This window comes from Apodemus sylvaticus, chromosome 14, assembly GCF_947179515.1.
Source record: "Apodemus sylvaticus chromosome 14, mApoSyl1.1, whole genome shotgun sequence".
NCBI classification, from domain to species: Eukaryota; Metazoa; Chordata; class Mammalia; order Rodentia; family Muridae; genus Apodemus; species Apodemus sylvaticus.
Genome location: NC_067485.1, coordinates 25,922,814 through 25,943,068, shown reverse-complemented (window position 1 = coordinate 25,943,068; position 20,255 = coordinate 25,922,814). Strand labels below are relative to the sequence as shown.

The following is a 20,255-nucleotide window of genomic DNA, read 5'->3' as shown; positions in this document are numbered from 1 at the left end:
CTATCTCAATACCCAAATGCTGGACTCACAGATGGGTGCCACCACACCTAGCCCAAGAAGCTGCTCCTTTATAGAATGACTAACCTCCAAACTATGTTGAAGACGAACGAATTTCATTACCACATCACTAAGTGTTAAATCAGAGGTGGTTTTTAAAAAATGTAGCAGATGAGACAGACTCCTGGCTTGAGAGGGGGAGGGGTTTTGCTGGATTCTGTCTCGCTAAGGGTCCCACTTTAATGCGTCCTGGGGCTGCTGCCTCAAGCAACAGTGGACTAATTGATTTAAGCACTGACACTTATTGCTTGACATAGACTAGAACAGACCCTGACATTTACAATACAATTAACATTTTTACACATTTAATCTAAAGAAAATTAACTCTGAAGACTTGCCATGGAAAAGCCCGAGTCTCCTGGTTTTCTACATGAATAAGGCATTACAAAGAGCTCAGGAGAGGGGCTGCGCACCTGGTCTGAGGTTTGTAGAGGTCAGGTCGGCATCGCTCCAGTTAATAGAGTAACCTAATAGCAATATATTATAATACATTCTGGGTACAAATGATTTACAAACTCAAAAGGAATTAGTTTATGCTAAAACATACAACTTTCAATTCAGTCTCTGCTTTAAAACAAGCTCATCTGTCCTGTGCCGCCTCAGTTCCTGCTTCCGGCACTTGAGTTTATTGCGCCTTCTTGTCCATCATGCCGTTAGCCATGAAGCGGGCTTTGGGGAAACCATTCTTCACTTCTTTCCCTGCAGGCTGCTCCTGCAGCTCTTTCTTCGCTGGCTTTTTTCGGTATGTCTGTCAGAGTGTCATCAGGAGAAAAAGCAGGGGAGAGGTTTTAATAAGGCCCCGTCTCTAACCTCCAGCATAGCACGTAGCTAAAGTACTACATGGTTTTCCTTGGCACTGGACCTTCTAATAAGGACTTTTTCACTTTTAAGCCTCTGCTGCAAAGCTCAGGAAAATGACCCACACAGAAACATGACTGTCAGTCAAGGTTATTTCACTTTATCTGTGTGACATAATTTGCTAGTTCGAATCACATTAGTTGTTCACTTGGAAAAACATAACTTCCTTTAAAATTCAAGATAAAAGGGGCTGTTTTTTTTTTTTTATTATTTTGAGATTGTAACTTAATTACATATCCTGATTTTGACAGGGCCTTAGTACTGCAGATGGAATGCAGGGTCTCATGTGCATTAAGTACTCCAACGGCTGCAGAACTCTGTCAGCCTCGGATAGCCCCCTCTGTCATTCTAATGAAATACCTGGTCTGTCATCTCGTGTTTGTTTATTGAGACAAGGTCTCATACAACTCAGGCTGGTCTCCAACTTGCTATGTAACCCACGGTTACCTTGATCTGCTTCTACATCCTTGGTACTAGGATAACGGCATTTTTACAGTTTAGAAAGCAATGCTGGCATTAGCGAGAGCCAAGACTGGAGTGATGAGATCCGAACTAAGATTAGGCCTAAACCAGTGCGTGGAGAGAGCTTTTGCAGCCTTGTTCCTTTTGTGTTCTGATGTGCATGCATGGGTCTGTTTGGTCCTACTGAGGGTTCTTTCTTTATACATCCTCAAAGCAAACTTATTTGTTACAAGAGGCAAAGGCCAGTCAGTCCAGTCCAGAAGCACAAAATTTGAAAGGCTGTCTAAGGCCCAGTTCCCACAGCGGTCCTTCATATAAAAAGCACCATGGAACAAAAACTAAAAAATAAAAGTAATTGTCTGGAGAAGAAAATAGTTGAATAGAACTTCAAAGGTACTGTTTTAATACAACTTTTTTGTTTGTTTGAAGCAGCCTTTCCATTTCTCTAGCCCAGCAATTTAAAATCCATAACTACCTGAGACCTTTCCTACCACAGCCAACGATGCCTTTTATATAACAAAGTCACTTTGAGGGACTCATTTAAATTGTTAATTGAAAAGAAATGTCACTTGACAAAGAAAGAGACAGCATGCCCTTTCCATGCTGGTTTGCCTTAAAGGAATTTTCCCAAACACTGTGTCTAAACCTCAGAGCAGATGACAGAGGCTTTCAGATTATTAATTACCATTGTTCCAAGCCTTTCTCTGCTCCAGCTTTCTCGTTCTGTGTCACTATACCTGTTCAGCCTTCAGATATCCGATTTGGTACCATGATGCCAATGCACATGTAGACATGACACAGTCTTGCCGGACAAGTAAGGCCAACTGAACTGTTAGCGGACTGTTCTTGGAGTAGGAAGATGTGGGGAAAGGACTGTGGAGGTGCTCCCCCTCCTCCTGGGCACACTATTATCGTCCACAGTGCAGTGGGCTATCTGATCCACCGCCCTGAACACTGGAGTCTCACATACCTGAATATAGAAGTTTAAGAAGAGGATGACCAGTGTCATCATATAGGAAGACTGGAAGATGAGACAGCCAAAGGGGAACCCGCAGGGCTTCACCACGGCACTCAGGGTGTGTGTGATGGTGAGTACGAACTGCACCTGGAAGGCAGAGAGGCTGCAGGTGAGGACAGGCCCTGTGGTGGGGTTCTAGAGGTCTACATGTGACTAACTGTCTCAGTGCCCACTGCCCTGCTCAGAAACCTCATTTGAAATTATATAAGTACATATTTGTCTATTTTCTCATGGAAAAGGAGCAGTTGAGATTATTTTGATAAAAATGACCTAAGTTGTACATTAAAGTACTACTTCAAAGAAGAAAAATTCCACTGGAAGCTACTGGTACACACAGAAGATACTCTAATGGCTGAAGTGTGACTCCTCAAGGTCGCGATAGAAATGGGCAACCTTGCCACAGAGACACCCCAGTTGCCTGTTCCTTCACTGTCTGAGAGCCACATGGAGAATCGAAGAAAGGCCGCCGTACCAGCTGAGCCTGCGTGAGGTACTTCTTCCACCAGAGGTACTTGTGCATGGACGGGAACACGGACAGGCCGTAGTAGGAGTACATAAGGATGTGGATGAAACTGTTCAGGGTGGGTCCAAAGAAGCCTGTGGCAGTGGAGAGAGAGAGTCAGTGTTCTCAGAAGAGAGCGCTCCTCCTTCCCCATTATGTGATGGTCTCTGTATCCTGACTAAAAAGGGCTAAGAGGTCTAGACAGTCATGCAACAGCATTCACATAGACACAGCCCTAACTGCTGCCACCTCTCTTATAAAACCACCTAGGCACGAGGTGTGGCCTGGAAGAGGTGTTCAGGCAGACGAACCAGCTGCTCAGTGTCTGCAACTCTACAGCTAATCAGGGAGGCAGAGAAAGATGAGCTTGCGTGTGGCTGGGGGAGTGGCACAGTGTTGTCTAGTGGTTAGTTACATGCTTTTGTAAGCTATTTTCTCATCTTGAAATCTCAGTTCAAAATCAGTTTCCTATTGTACTTCCCCCCCCCCTTTTTTTTAAAGATTTATTTATTTATTATATGTAAGTACACTGTAGCTGTCTTCAGACACACCAGAAGAGGGCATCAGATCTCATTATGGATGGTTGTGAGCCACCATGTGGTTGCTGGGATTTGAACTCAGGACCTTTGGAAGAGCAGTCAGTGCTCTTAACCGCTGAGCCAACTCTCCAGCCCCCCCCCCCTTTTTTTAAGAACTGAAAGCTAGTACTTTAGTGGATCGCACAAAGATGTCTTAATTTTTCAGACTCTGAAGTCAAGAAATCCGCAAGAGCTCAAATGATTAGTGTGTGGCCCATTGAGGTGGTGTCGTGGCAGGCGTTGCCTGAAGTGGCATGGGCCGCCTTCTGTGGAGTTGGCTGGCTCTGCCTGAGGCCGTTGTCTCCATGGCCCTCTGACAGTTGGTGCCTGGTGAAGAAGCAATTTCTTAAATTTAAGGTCTTGATGAGAAACCCAGACACTAGCCACTGGCCAACTGAGCTAGCTGCCTGTGGTGACATGACTTTAGGGGCTCCCATCTCTCCTGAACAGCACATAAGAGGTGAGCTAGTGGCCTTGTAAGACTCATTCATTCCCCAGAGCCAAGAGTTACCACAGTGACTTACTTTGACCACAAGGTATCCAGTTCAAAACACACCACCAGATGTTAAACATGGACGCGTGGTGATAGACATGAAGGAAGGTGATCTGATTGGTCTTTTTTCGAAGAACAAAGAAGATCGTGTCCAGGAACTCCACTAGTTTGGAGAAGTAGTACCACCACAAGACCTTGGCTACCTGTACAAGTTCAAGGCGGGGAGAAAGGTGAGGGCGTGCCGAAGCTCCGCCTCCCTCCAGCCCTCAGCGAACACTGCCAATCTGCTGTCTCCCCCTCAGTTTCCTCTTACACTGCAGTCCTGCCCTCTCTATGAAGGATGGGGTCTTTCACAAACATTCATATGGCCAAGTTACTCCTCCATGCCCACAAGCTGTTCATCTGTGATTCCCACCGAAGCACAGAACCCCCCACCAGCATCCTGCAAGGCTTCCGGTGAGCCCTGAAAGTGGTCTCCTCAGTCTGAATCTGTCCCCCACTGCATCTCAGTGTGGGCCACCCTTCACTAACCCTCCTCTTAGCAGTCACCTCACTCAGGAGCCTTCGCCAGCTGGCTACCCCCAGGTTTTTTCCTCAGAACCTACTCCGTCCCAGGCTGCCTTATGTGCAGTAACGTTGTGACTCCATTAGTATGTTTCACAGCACCAGAGGGCTGCCACCTCATTCAGATGATAAACATTTTTACGAAGTGATGTTCTGATTCGACTGTGACTTAGACATCTCTTTTCTAACAATTTCCCTCTTGTGTATTTGGGGAAAAAAAAATCACATATAGAGACGAGATGTATGCTTAACTCTTTGCCTTAACTTTTTCCTGCAATGACGTGGTGTCATATCAACTTTGAAAAGTAGCACCGACGGTCCCTTCTTCCTTCTAAGGCCTGCATGCACTCCGTGTGGTTGAGCTCATCCCAGGCAGTGGTTTTTTCTGATGCCTGAACTGTCCTTGAGAGCCAATGAGAGGGAGTCTTTCGTGAGTGACCCCAATAGTCATGTGGAGTTCTTTGCTGACGGTCACAGAATGTCCTAGAGTCATTTTATATTTCCTGACCCATACCTGGTACTGGCCATGCCCCTAACAATCCTTATCCCTATGTTAGGTGGCAACTCTGTAAAGTCACGCTGAGTGCTTTCGGCTGTCACAGACTAAAGAGGCCTTTTCTGCAGATAAAGCTATAAAATATGTCTTCTTCCGTGAGGTTAGCTCTGACATTCCCAGTGTGCATCTGTGAATAATGGGTTTATTTTTCACTACTTGAAAAAGGAGGTTTCTGTTTTTTAAAGAACTAGGTTTCACTTGTTAGTTTATTACCCACTTTATCCTTCAGTATCTGCGGCTGAGAGCAGTAATGCACTTTTATTAATAATAGCAACAAAGCACTCTGGATTCTGTCAAGATGCTGCCCACCGGGCGATCCTCTCCATACAGTAAGTTCTGTCAGGCACCTTCCTGTGCATGTGAGTTTATTTACCGTAACCGATTCTAACATTTGGAGGAAGTAACTTGCCTTGTTTCCTTTTAAAACTTTTTACAATTTACATAAGAGAATGATTCCAAAATCAAACACAGCACACAGTGTGCTGAAGGCAGTGTGGCTTCCATCTTACCCCTCACCTGCTGCTTCTACCACCATTTCTCTTTTTAAAATGTGAGTAAATATAAACACTTTCCGTTTATCAGGAATGCTTTGTGAGAGTCTGCAAGTGGCTTGTTTTTAGTTAAATATTTCCTGAGGCAGCACAGGTGGTTCTGAGGCTACCTGCTCTCACTGCATTTGGGGGAGGTGCCCGTTACAGGGATGCGCTCCGGAAGCTCATCACCTGTCATTTCTCAGACATGTGTGTCACTAAGTCTCTCGATGCAGGCCCAGCCTCCCCCTGCACTGTGTGTGTGGCCTCTGCTCTTTCTCGATGGCAATCGTCTCAGGACTCACCCGGACGTCACCTTCTCCTGCGCTGTCGAGATTCTGACACTGCAGGTTGTAGCCTCCTTCCCAGCTGGAGAGGATGAGCTGCCAAAGCACCAAGAAAGGGAAAGAAATGAACACGAGGATGCAACAATAGCAAACAACACTTCCTAACTAACGTCACTTCGCAATCGGGGCAGAAGCGGTCCAGCATCCGCAAGGGCTCACCGCTCACTGCTGGGCGGATCCCAGTCCGCGCTTCTACTCCTTAATGCAGCTGCCTTCTAGCTGTTCAGGTCATCCAAAAGTGAGAGGATCTGCCACATTAGTAAGAGTTATTTAGCTGTCTGTCTCTACAATATAGTGTAGTTTCCTCACATTTGTTTAATTCTAATCCCTTCAGTTTCAACAATTCTATGAGATGTACATTGTAATTTTATAGATATTAAAAGGGGTCAGAAACTTCTTGTATTTCTTCAGTGTCTGTTACTTGATAATCAAATAATTTATGTGACTGACTCATACCTTCCCCACTATCCTCTAATAAAAAGCCGCCATCTACATATCCTTGTCCCACTCCTGGAGATCTCGAGGCAGTGCTGAGCGACGTGCTCAGGGGTTCAGCCAAGGAGTGTGGACACATCACTGTGATTCAGAGCTCCTAACTCATTCTGTTCTGTAACACGAGAAAACAAATCTTAAATGCCTCATCGAAAATTCTACAAAAGCGGTTCTCCCCCTGCAAAAATTTTAACTTCGGAATATAAAGTTTTCCAGGACAAGGCTTAGAATTTCTTCTGCCTTAACGATACTGATGTCTAAGTAGCTGGTGTTTGGAGCCTTAGCCTCTTCACTGTTCTGATGGAGCTGGTGCATCTCCTAACAACAGCACCTCGGGTGATGTGGTTCTGAGGACGAGTGAGGCCAGGGTCTGCAGCAACGCTGGCCAGGTTTCCCAAGGCACTCTAGTGTGAATCGGTGCTGGCAACCTCCTGGGCTTTATGCTCACGTCCCTGAAGCCTACCTGAGGCAGGCTGGAGACCCGGCATCCCAGAAAGGATAGGTACATTGGTCTGTGTGCCGGTACAGTTTTCAGACTAAGAAAGCTACATCGCATACAGATATTTAAACCACCGGAAGGATGAAAGTTGTAGCTGAAGGGTTAAGAATATGCATGTGCTTTCTATACTAACAGTGCCACGTGACCTTAGCGTGACCAGAGGACACTCTGTCAGGCTGTCACCAATCCTGTCCTACCTTTCTAACCACTTAGTAACTGTCGCAGAATTATGATGCAAGCCTCAGGAAGCTGCCTCTTGGGCTGTTCACAATTCTCTAACTACACTGTGTACCACAGCCATTTAATCTAACCTTTATACTGAAAGAAATTAAGCTTGTCAAAGAAGAGTAACCTTAAGCCAGTATGGATGAGGTAACTCCAAACCTCGCCTAAAGTCAGTCTATCGGCTTCAGCCCTTCCTTTCCACCTTAATCCAAATCACTCTCACCCGCAGCCTGCAATGCGGTTGCTTCCAGCCATGTAAAGAAACTAAGTCTCGCATGGCGACACACTTTTATTCCAGCATTAGGGAGGCAGGGGTAGATGAATCTCGACGAGTTCAACCTGGTTTACATAGTGAGTTCCAGGATAGCCAGAGCTACATAGGAAAAGCCTGTGTCAAGAAAAACTAAATAAATGCATCACTTTATCTGACCAGCGTACACTTACCATGCTAAATACACTTTACTAAAGAACCTAAACTTGCCTTTCTGTGTCAGAAGGCATGGCGGGCCCTGTGTGATGAGACACTGGGACTGCTTCCACAGCTTTCTTCTCCTATATTTCCACCCACCAGCACTTCATCTCCGCAATAGCTAATGGCTACTATTAAAATGGTGGACATTAGCTAGTGCACAAAGTCAAGTCACAGTGAGAGACCTGCATTTTAAGACAAGCATGTACCACCTTCTAAAACTCACGGACAGTGGAAAAGTCTGACTTGCATCATAACTAGACATTTATAACCACTTTGGAGGGATGGTTTTATTCTATTTTTTCCTTAAAAATGACTTTTTCTGTCTCCTCTTTATTTTTGCTAGAACAAGTTGAATACTTTTCTATTTCTCTTGGCATTGGGCAAAGTGACCATTACTTCTGCCTTTGGTCTGATGCTTTGCAGGTTGAGAAGTGGGTAAAGGCTTGGTAGGCATCTAGAGCCAACTAGCGTCACGCCAGTCTTGCCAGCACATTCCAAAGGCTGGGCAGGACTCTGCAGGGGGACATCTACATCCCTGTACATGAACCTGAACACTACCTGCAGGTCAAATTTGACTTTTACAATACAGAGGGACTCTTCTAGGCCTTAGAATCATACAGTATACAAGGGAAGAAAAGTGTAAGACATGACCTTCCAAAGTCCTTTTAAGCCAAATCATGACTCTACTTTTAATTTGGCTACAGAACACAGAACCAGGCCCAAACTCGAGGGAGCACAAGGGCTTCTGACACTTTGCTTAGGCAGAGTACCAGTGCAGGAACAACTTTCTCAGGTTCTGGCAGGGCGGTGCAGCACTAACTGCTACCTTGCACAGCTCCGGAAGGTGTGCCTACCCAGCTCTCTCAGTCTGACACTGCTGAGGGAAGCCAGCGGAGTGCATGCCCACGCACTTACCTCCACCAGCATATATGCAGAAAGGAGTGTGATTCCGAGGTTGTACAAGGTGAGGATCCCCCTGAGGGACAGAGCAGGCCTGTTCTTCATGTACTTGTTGCCCAGCCATATCGAGAGCAGATACAGGAGGGTGAGGATGAAGGTGGGAAGGTAGGAGTCCAGCAGGAACCACCCTCGAACTCGAGAGTCTGCAAAGAAGGTTTGCAGTGAGGAGCCCAAGGAGTGATGGTCCCCCATGGTTAGCAACTCCGACACACATGCTCGTGTGTACAGGGGGCGCCGCATCGATGGTGCACATCCCGGTCTCCAGTGAACACAAGTCCTGTCCTCACTGAGCACTCGGCGTTTGAGATGAACTCAGGTTAAGTTGCTTTTCCCTGAACAAATTCTCAGATACCCTGGTTCCTTCTCAGCGTTTTCTTAGTAGGTTGGGGACTTTTACTTTTCACTTAAAGAATGCAGTTTATGGTTTTCTTCATATTAACCAAATGGCTAAAACAGGTGTTACTTTGATACAAGCTCAGTGCAATATACTGGACAAAGGAATAATTTCAGGTTTCAGAAAGGATGTGCTATTTAAAAACAGTAGGTAGTTTTAAACATACAAATTGTTACTTCTGAAAATTTCCATTAAAACTTTTGGGAGTATAGTAGATTGTGGGCAACAGAAACTACAGAACAAAACTTCAGATAAGGGTGGGGGAGGTAGAGAGAGGGGGAGAGAGAGATTGGGGGAGGGGAACAAATCGATCCTGAGTTAAGCAAGCTAGCTTACAGCCAGCTGCATAGTTAAGTTTCTGTGATGCTAATGAGACAATCAGAAGGTTATCAGCTTCATGCGAATGGACACCACAGGCACCTGACCTTTAGTGTGCATACTCATATCCTCACAGTTAAAAAGTAGAAAAAATAAATTTGAAAGTTTTCATGGGCAGGGAGTGCTATATACATCTTTAATCCCAGCACCTAGGAGGCAGGGGTAGGCACATCTTTTACTTCTAGACCAGCCTTGTATACATAAGTCCCTGTCTTAAAAACAAGGACAGAAAACTTGATACTTAAGGGCTGGATAGATGGCTCAGAGGTGAAGAGCACTTGTTCTTGCAGAGTTCTCTGGTTCAGTGCCCAGACCTACAGGGCTACTCATGACCTGTGTGACTCCAGGTCTAGTCTAGGGGCTCTGATGCCTATTCTGACCTCTTCAGGCTCCTGTACACACACATTGCACAGAAGCTCGCTCTCTCTCTCTCTCTCTCTCTCTCTCTCTCTCTCACACACACACACACACACACACACACACACACACACCTTTACATTTACAAAGCTACCATGGAGCAGAGAGCTCCAGCCAGACACTGACCGAGAGAATGGAGGGAGGCAGCTCCTGAGTGCGTCTCATCAGTCACTGCCTTTGTTCATGCTGACACATCTTACGGATGAAAATACACGAAGAAGGCAATACGATGGAGAGCAGCAGTGTCTGCACTGCCACCTCAACCCAGATGCCTTGCTGGGTCCCTCCCGTAGGAAGGATCAAGGGAAGTGGGCACGCCACCATTGTATCATAATCCCTGATGCCTAGAATTTGCACAGGTCCACTGCAGTAAGCCCAATGAGTTCACAGAGTGGTGGCATTCCACAACGGGGAACACGTGGCACTGGTGGCACAAAGGACAAAATGGCACAGCCCGGGACTGGCTGGCCGAGGACAGCCTCCTACCAAGCTGCAGATATAGAGTTGTGTCGGGAGTGGAGGGACAACTGCAGGGACAAGAGCCACGGTTCGCCACACTCCTCCAGAGGGTAAAGATGTGATGCTATATACAAAGCCCACGATGAAGTTCTGTCACAGGGTGAGCCCTGGAAGGGGCTGCACACAAGCGGGATTTGCTTGCTAGCCCCTTTTGCTTAAAAGTTGCTGTGGAATCACAATATTTGCATCCTTTATGTATCCCATGCAGATAGCATAAAAAATGGGTTCTACCACGGGTGTCTCCCTTTCTTGACCTTGCTGCTTCTCCCTGGAATGCCCTACACTGTCTAGTCTGACCTTTTCTTGACACCCTTACAGACTACACTAACGAGGAAAATGCCTTGGTGAGCACCACTGCTGTGCCGGAGAGGATTCTGTAGACAGCTCCCTGGTGACAAGGACAAGAAGATGGGAACTCTGGGATTAGATCGGCTACAGCCTTCCTGACGCCAGCTCACACTCCCCTAGAAGCACATGTGTATGTGTCCTCCTGCCCATCCCTTAAGGCCTACATACAGATGCTACTTTCCGGAGGGAGCCATCTCCCACTCCCTTTCGTAACCTCAGCTTCATTTGCTCAACAAGGGAACGGCCACTTTGTTTTCCTACTGGGGTCTCCTGCCATGCCTAACTGTGATGGGCACTTTCTCCATGTCAGGCACCACCTCAAGCCTTGATATGTTCTGACTGAGTTCTCAAAGCAAGCCTTTTAGAGAGACAACATGGCCATTCCTGGGGGTCCTTTGAGAACCCCAGAGTGGAGCCACAGAGGGCAGAAAGCTCACCGTGGTCAGCTTCCCTACCCAAGTTACAGTGCTGCCTCTGAACCGTGGCCCGCCAAGACACACTCAACTCCTGCTGCTACACATATGGCTTCCCCCTAAGCCGGAGCCCTGCAGTTACAATCACAATCATGGCAAGATGGCATCATTAGGGTGGGCCCAAGCCAGTCAGTTGATATCTTTACAAGACGGACAGAAGATGTAAGGAATGCTATACCAACGACACCAGCCTGCCCAAAACCCTGCACTGGGAGAGCAGCACAGAGGTCACGGGGACAGTGCGAGCCCTATCTGGACGCCAGAACCGCAGGAATGTGTCTGTCACTGTCAAAGCCCCAGTCCTAGGCTATGCAGACTTATGGCCTAGTGTCTTGGCTGCATCCTGTTCCCTGTGCTAGGTGTTCCTCTGCAACCTCCACCTGTGCTCTATGAAAAAGAACCAGTCTCCCTCTCGTCTCACCTGGACTCACAGCCATTGTGTCAGGAGGAGAGTGTGTAAAGTACGTCATCTGACACCTGAATGTCTTTACTGTGCCTGCCATGCTGCTCCCACATGCTATCCTTAAAGGTGATCACACCTGCTGCAGCTAAAACACAGCAGCTAGTGTTCATTGTGGCTTTGGGGTGGGGATGTGGGGATCTGAGTAGCGTTACTGTGTCTGGCATATCCCACAGCACCACTGATGTGGAGTACACAAGATCAAAAAAAGCCAAGGATGCCCCCGAGGTGGCTGGGTGTGGCAGTCACCTTTAGGAAGGCACAAGGATTCTTGATGTGACTGTAGTAACCCAATTCAGTGATCAAATTGTAAATTTCACAATCTCCCTGCTATGAAGCAGAGTGAGCCACTCCAGCTCCCACCAATCTATTGACAGCAGCGTGCAGTGTGAACTTAGTCCAGAGCGATCAATGTTTAACTCTCGGCTGAGAGAATCGAACAGAAAGCTGTGGTCCTGGAGAATGCACAGCTCCTGTGGCCTCCAGCCTACGCAGGAGGCTTTGCCCTTAACTCTGGGTCAGCTCCTCCCCACGTCACTAGAACTGTCAGCAGGGAGAGCAGAAGTTACAGACTGCTAGCCTACCACAAAGGACCCTCAAGGGGAAAGAATGGAACACCCCCCCTACCCCCGCCGAACCTTAGTTTCTATAAATCACTATTCACTTAGCACAGGTTTCAGAGCCTCATCAGAAACTGGGGGATGGTCCAAATGATCTCCAAGCTGTGAGAAGAAGGAAAACCTCCGCCTCCTTCCCTGTCTTCACAGTCTTGAGGACATCCCTTGTGGAAACAAAAGATTTCCAACAAGCTTGCCAATCAACCCATGCTCAAGTGAAGCGAAACATCTGTCTAGACATCATCTAGTTAGAAGTATCAGGTCCTCTGTTCCCGAGCTGTTGACACCTCTGTGATAGATGGCACACAGAGATATGGCTCCTGCTTACATGAGACAAGTGGCGACCAGGAAGCCTGCGCAGGAGAGGGATGAGGAGACTAGAGTAGTGAGGCGCAGCAGAAGGGAAGTCACCCAAGAAAGACAGCCCTCAGCTGCAGCAGGAGCTGACAGAAGGGAAGAGGAAAACAAGAGAGGAGAAGCCCAGGCACAGGAAAGCAGCGAATAAAACCCATTTACATATTTGAGGAGTCCAAGGATGTCTAGAGTGGCCATGTCTATGAGAGTGAGGGAGACAGGCTGTGACTAGAGACTGTGGGTGACGAGAAGGCACTGGCCCAGAGCTGGTACCTTAGAGGAAAACCTGGCCCTCACCCCAGGAGACACAGTGAGGCGGAAGAAACTGGGCTTCCTCTGTTCTGGGAAGGGCCACCTAGTGGAAGGCAGGGTACAGTTCAGAAGGATAGAGGATGCTGCAGTTCTCAGAACCCCAGAGACAAGGATGCTTCCCTCCATGCAAACGGCCTTCTTCCAGCCTGTTCCCAAGCGGCCTACTCACCTCGTGGTCCAAACATGTTGTCCAAGAAAGCATTGACTTCATTATCAAAGGCCTTCAGCTGCTCCTGAAACAGAGGGGAAATTAAGCAGCTTTTCCTTTTTTTAAACTTAGCGTCACCAACCTGTAGCTCCTGAATCTATGTATGCCTCAGCTTCGGGGTCTGTGACTACAGACCGAGAAAGGACAGGAAGCCCAGCCTTGCTGTAACCAGCTCGCAAAGACTGCGGTGGAAACAACCCTCTTGTGTTTCCTCAGTAAGAAGAGTCCCAACACAGATGGACTCAGACACGTGGAGTGGCTCACCTCAGTTCCATTCACCTCTAAAGTGCTCACAGGCAAAGCTCTCACTGGCTGCAATGGGAGGTGCTATAGGAAATGGGGATTCTGTGGCTGGGGAACAGAGTTTTCACCAGGGACTCGGGGCCAAACCCGCAGCTTTAAAGGACGCTTGCTTTTCCAGTTCAGAAAGAAACTGGGCTAATATTAGAACTCTTCTTCTGTCACCTTTGTGTGTGCACCTTAGCAGTAATCAACATTACAGCAAAGAATGTTACTGGGGGGTTGGATTAATTCTTGTCATTCAGCTTGGGGCTAGGCTGTTGCTAAGCATCTTAAGGTGAACACGCTGGCTGCCGCCACCTTGGCCTGCCCCTCACCCTTACTGTCTGCTCATAATGGATGCTCAAGTCTCCCGCCCCCATCACAAAGGTCTGGAACTCCCGCTTCAAGCAATGGGAGATGGAGAATGAGATCCAGGGTTCTGGGAAGGAATTTCAGGTGATGACTTTGGTAGCAGTTGGGTGCGACAGCCTCACAATTGTCTTGTAGGAATGAGCTCCAGATTCAAAGGACAGTGCAGTCAGGACTGCCAAACACCTCACGCCCAGACACCCAGTCGAGCCAGGCTGAGAGGAGGGGGCTGAGGCCTGGCATCTGAGGACAGGACCTGTGTGTTTGTGACTGTGTTGAGACCTAGCCCGATTTGTTTTTTGATCCTAAAATTTCAAGAAAAAGAAAAAGGTCTTTAGGACCCTGAGGAAGCTTGGGAGGGAGGCTGTGGAGTAGACAGCTCTCAGAGCAGCTGCTGCAGAGCCAGTGAGTTACAGTATCTTTTATTTCATAATATCTCTGTAAAAAGTGCTTTGGCTAAAACATGCCTGAACCTTGTAAACAACTTTTTAACCTTTGGCTTCTACGTGGAGTGTCTTAGGATAACTACAGGTCTGAGACAGGGCAGTGACGTGAAGTGACGTGACGTGACCGTGGCATCTTGGTGGGATGGAATGGCGGTGGTGGGGCTATCAGTGTGCAGGCCTGGTCAGGCCTCTCACTCTTCCACAGATAAGGGTACTAACTAACTCACAGATGGACTCGTGGCAGTTGCCACACCGTGAACAAATGTTTAAACTTTTTCAGTTTGTTTGCTAAGGTTCAAAATCCATTTTCTGAAATTTACAGACCTAAGAAAGAAAGCTTCAATTAGGATACAAACTCATTATTGCTGTAAATTAGCAGAATTTTCCTTATAATGTGGAAAGAAACAGAAGACGGGAAGAGGGAGCAGAGGAGAAAAAGGATAAAAGGGTGCTAGTCTTCCATTCCTCATTATCCACTGACTAGCTACCACACACTGGTGCCAGTGCCATGTCAGATGCCACGTGCAGGGTCAGGGCTGCATGCTCCTCAGCTTCCTGGATGTCTCTGTCTAGAGATTAAGTCTTAACTCTTGGACAAAAGAAATATTATGAGGCTCTCAGAACTGTACTAGAACAGGACAGAGGTTTTAACCTAAGCATCCTTGAGACACACCAGGAAGAGATGAGGCTCCTGAGGACAGTGTGTGTGTGTGTGTGTGTGTGTGTGTGTGTGTGTGTGTGTGTGAATATCCTTCAAAATTACAGGTTAAATAATGGTTAAATAAGGACACTTGCACATACACATAAGGGAGCGCCTGTAGGCAGCAGGACTGCACTTCACAGTGTGCTGAAGATGTCTTCAAGCAAAAAGAGAAATGGCGCCGTGTGGAAAGCATGTAAAGAAAGCTGTGAGTGCCATAAGCACTGGGAAGCCATGGTTCTGCACACCTCAAGCAAGCTGGGCCCCCACCTCATCATGTCCACTACTAACACAGTGCTCCCTGTGCGAGCTCTTCCTCCATGCTGCCCTCACCGTGGCCAGCTGGAGGCAGCACTGGCTAAGGCCTGCTTGCTCCTACTTCTCTCGTAAGTGTGAACCCCCCCCCCCCCCAGGAGTGGTGTCCCACTCAGCAGTCCCACTGCACAGACTCCAGAAGCCTTGGCAGCTTGCTTAAGATACACCCTTGCCCACGCCCTCACCACTGGCTTCTGGGAGCACTCAGGGAACCAGAGACCAGAAAGCGTAAACTTAGCTTTCTGCCACGCAGTGCTGACTGGATGCCCACCCATCCCTAACTGCCCCAGTTGGAGGTCAGGTCAAACCAGTTTGTTTTTCCGGCATTTTACAGGTGTGAACAGGCTCACACTCAGGTTGTGGGCTGGTACCGCTGAGCTGTGTCACTAGTTCTGTTTTGCTGACTTGAGTTTCTGTTTATGGTGGCATTATATTTTACCTTAAAAAGTGATTCAGGATCTGGGTGTCTCTTCTGTCTTATTAGCTGAGTTTTTGGAGAATGGTTTAAAGACAGAATAGGAAGTTTCACCAGAAGTTCACTGTTTCTCAAAACAAGGGCATTGAGACCGTAAAACAGATGATTACATTTGAGTGTAAAAATGTAAAAATCTTTACTTTACTTCTCTCTTTATGTGTTTGCAAATACAATAATGCTTGAGAGTTGGGTGACAGTAAGTCAGGAAACAGGATACAACTCCAGTGCCAGAAACTTCCCAAGAGCCTCAAGCCAGAGCTGAGGTGTAGGGAACTCAGGAGGAAACGTGTCCCCTCAGGGGCAAGGGACTGTAGAAAATGAGATCTCTCCCCTCTGCCCAGGGCTTAGGATGGCTGACTGCTGAGCCTGCTGGCCAGCTCCTGGAATTATCCCCACTCAGTAGACTGCAGTAAGGCAAACCAAGGGAGAGCCTATGCAAATGACCCCAACTCCTTGGCATCTAATTGGTCACTTCAACAGGAACTTGCTTTGGTGGCATCCTGCTGTGCAGCGCAGGCTGACCTTGCAGTTCCCTCACCTCAGGGTCCTGAGAGTAGGTATTGTAGACATGCACTGACAGGCTTGGCTCGGGAACTAGCATTCTTACTCTGCATAAAATCTGGAGAATTTTGGAAAATCAAATAATTGTCATTACCTCCTTTGGCTGGCTGGACTAGAGATCAGTGGCCTCCAGCTGTTTCCTTACTCTATGTACCCAGGGCCCTCTGTGGGCCATGTATCCATGTATTGATACTCTGCCCTAGGTATGCCTGATCTTTAGTGATCCTATCACATCACATGCTTCTTCTGTGCCGCTTCATAGAACCTGCTTACTGATACCTGGATGCCTAAGTGAATTTTCTTCTCTCTGTATTTCCCTCCTCCCAAGATACCCCAAAGCCTCTCTGTCTGGCTCACATGAGGGCTCCCCAGCACCTGTGTGATGGCTCTCTTGATGAATGAGTTCTCCAGGCACCCTAGAACTGGGGCTAGCAAACTGTGGGGCTCCACTTCCGACCTCTCTCTCCCTGGTGACAGCACTCCTCATGGCAGGTTTGACGTATGAGGACTGAGCATTAGGAATTTGTCTTTGGCAAATGAATAATGGCTCAGAGAGGAGAGAGGGACTGGAAAGCCTGCGGCAAGCAAGAGTGATGCTGAAGTCGAAGGTACCAGGTCCAATGGAAACCTCCAACTAGACAAGCTGTAAACAAACCAGGAATGGAATCCGAGGTTTTCTAGATTCCTGGCAAGCCCTCTGCTGCTCAACAAGGCCCATGCTTCCCAGTCTTTTTCATTCTAGGTTTTATAGCCATCAGTGCCCAGCATAATCTCAATAATGGACTTTAGAGAACAGTTAGTTTTCTGGAGTGTGACAGGGCATCAGTGTAATCTTCTATCTGCACGCGCTACAGTGGGAGAACTGGCTCTCCCTCTGGCTCTCAGCATCCTCTGGGAACTGCTAGGACAGCCCACTCTGCACAAGAACCCAATGTTCTGAAATGGATTCATCCCAGATTGCTGGACTGGTGGAGAGGTCAGACACTGCCCGCTGAGTGCAGAACACGGGACACAAACGGAGCGATGTCAAAGATAGCGAGGCTCTGTTTCCCAGGATTCCCCGGGGCTGCTTCTCAGGGAACACAGGCAGAAAGACACCGGTGCTCAGAAAGAGTCCCATACAGTGGAGCATGTCTGCAACACCAGCCCCTTCTCCCTGCACCCCTCTCCATGCCCGGGAGACCAGGGAAGGAGGATGGCTGAGTTTAAGGCCAGCCTGGGCTGAGTACTAAGACCCTGCCCAAAAGAAACACTGTACTTTTACTTGCAAAGACACTGGGTTTGCCAGGTAACAATGTTTTATAATCTAAGAACATAAGAGGCTTTCTCCTCAAATTTTCCATAGAAAATGTTCTATGGAAATAGCAGGATATCTGCTATTAAGGGCTACAGGACCAGCACCCAGAAGTCAGGAATACTGGGTGGGGCAATGGTATGGCCACACAGCAGAGTACAGCAACCAATCAGCATCCACAGATGGAAGAGACTGTGGGTGTGGTACTTGCCCAGAAAAGGGTGTGTGAGCAAAAGAAGACAACCTTCCCACAGATGCCCCAAAGCAACAGGCCAAAGTCAGACAGGACTAAAGCTGGTGGCCCCCTGAAAAAGACCTGGTCTGGTACATGTGCCTTTCGGCACTGGATACTTAAGGGAATTTTTAAAGCTGGGGCAAAGAACAGGTGAAACATAAATTACACATGCACACAAGGAATCACAAGGTCGCATCAAGTGGGTATCCATGGAGCACAGGACAGTGCTTGGATATCAAAGACACACCTCAAAAGTAGAGCTTACTAATGTATTTACTGTTCATATTGGCGACTGGATGAAGGGCCTTATGCATACATAGTGGGTAAACTCTCAACACATGAGCATTTGCCCAAGCCAAAAACAGACTTGAAAATATAATTATGAGGCTTAAATGACTTATGTATTAACTCAGGTTAAAGGTATTTTATTAAATGTATTTCATTAAGTATATTTCATAAAAGTTAATATGCAAAATTAGTTTCTTCCTAGTTAATTTAGAAGTCGGGGCTCTTCACTGAATAGCAAAGAAATGCCAATGCAAACTGGTACTGAGACTCCATCTCACCCAAGCCAGATTGGTCTTTAGGAAGACAACAAATGTTAGTGAGGACACACAGTTGATGGGAGTGAGAACTAGTCCATCACTGTGGGAGCCATTGTGGGGATTCCAAGCCAGGAGAAACTAGATCCGTCAGATGGCCTGGGTTCAGGAGCTCAGGAAGGTCCTGGAGGAGCCCAGTCAGCAATCCCAGAGACCCAGACTCACCAGTGTTTACAGAAGCACACCACTTACCTAGCTAAGTAACAGAGCTACCCTGCTGTCCAACAACAGAAGAGTGGGCATAAAACACATGGAAAATGCGCAGGATGACTTTTCCCCAGCAATAATGAAAAACTAAGTTGCTTGCAGGAAAAAGGATCTAACTGGAGATAATCATAGTAAGCAAATTAATCCAATCTTAAATAAAAACAAATATGTTTTTCTCACTGGGGTTGGTATAAATTATATAGATATGTAAAACTGTGCATATATGATGAGAAAATTCCAGAAGAAAGTCGATCAAAGGGAGGAGGATATGGGTGGGAAGAGGGGGTGAGGGAGATGAGCGGGACATGTTCAGTGTATGACGTGTGCCCTATGAAAATGTCCTCATGTAACACAGTACTGTGTGCACTGAACACACACAATCAAATTAATTTAAGTAATTATAAAAAGTGTAAGAATGGAAATAAAATACAAACATTTTTCTTATAACATTTTGGTCTTATTAATAGATACTAAATAACTTATATTAACTGAGTAAAACGAAATCCACTACACATTAAGCGAGAAGCTCCAGTTCACAACAAGTAATTCTACTAGGTCAAGATCTTTGCCACAGCCATTACAACCTCTGCTTCCACAGGAAGTGGGCAGCTACTATAAAACTCCTTGGAGATTAAGCCAAAGCCAGATTTTCTACTCAGAAGAGGCAGATCGGTGCCAGTTTTAGAACTCAGGGACACAGAAAGAAAGAGGCCCTTTCACAAGAGCAGCAGCAATGAAAGGAAATTGTGTTCACATGCGCTCTGGTTGTCAAGTGCTGAGCAGAGGGACGCAGACTGCTTCTCAGGGACAAGCGCTTCTCAGGGACAAGTGCTATCCCTTTGAATGTGAAACAAAGCAAGGCTTCTAATGATTTCATGGGAAAATGTGGGTCAGATTTTAGTCCTCATTTTCTAAGCAAAGGTCATATCCGTATGATTTCTAGGCAGAGCTATATATTATAAAGATATCCACAGCATTCCAATATATTTTTTAAAAATTCAAAGAGATGTCTTTTTAAGCTGCTACCTCTGACAAGAGAACCCGAGAGCCATGTGGCTGGTCTACCTTGTATTAACTCAGGCTGTGAAATCAATTCCTAAAGGACTGCTGGGGAACAGGCTCTAGCCCTGCTGAATGAAACCCTTGGGACACATTCTTCTGTTTGGCAGGGTATCATCACTAAAGTGACAGCTGGCCCTTACTGCAGTCTTTCCTAGAAGGTGAAGGAATATTACACCTCTCCCTTAGCTTTTCCACAGACACAGAGTCAAGTGTGCATCACTAGTGGTCACTGCCAAAAGGCGGAAGGAAGCTTGGCTGTGGGCACAGAGACCGGGAAGTCCATTCCCCTTGGCTTCTGTGACAGGGTACTCAGGCTAACTCTAGGTACTCAGCGTCATAAGGGTGCTAACAGTTCGTGTTTCATTTGTTCGTGACTAAGGGGTCATAAGGCAGTGTGGACAATAGATGTGACCTCTGTGGGTGAGAAGGTGGTGTCAAGTGTCTGTCTATAGACGATGGGAACAGAAGACAGAGCTATCATGAGCTACACACACATGACAAAGCCAAAGTGCCAAAATACTGTCAGACTAATATAAACGCAAGACTTTGATGCCCATGTTCAGAAATCAGCAACATCAGAAGTCCTGTCTTAGGTTTTCTCTTGGTTACTGTTC

The 20,255-nt window shown here is 47.0% G+C and overlaps 1 protein-coding gene across 1 annotated transcript in view; it reads right to left on the bottom strand.

Annotated features, from left to right (window-relative positions):
• Positions 1–629: 629 nt before the first annotated feature.
• The window catches only part of Elovl2 (ELOVL fatty acid elongase 2), a 34,823-nt gene continuing 15,197 nt past the window's right edge, over positions 630–20,255 (bottom strand). Inside the window, exons 2-8 of the mRNA XM_052156595.1 lie at positions 13,055–13,118; positions 8,569–8,756; positions 5,924–6,001; positions 4,000–4,171; positions 2,868–2,992; positions 2,348–2,482; positions 630–805 (exon numbers count right to left, since the gene is read on the bottom strand). Of these exons, the coding sequence (XP_052012555.1) occupies positions 683–805; positions 2,348–2,482; positions 2,868–2,992; positions 4,000–4,171; positions 5,924–6,001; positions 8,569–8,756; positions 13,055–13,118 (885 nt within the window). The 3' untranslated portion in view covers positions 630–682. The remainder of the gene's footprint in view (positions 806–2,347; positions 2,483–2,867; positions 2,993–3,999; positions 4,172–5,923; positions 6,002–8,568; positions 8,757–13,054; positions 13,119–20,255) is intronic.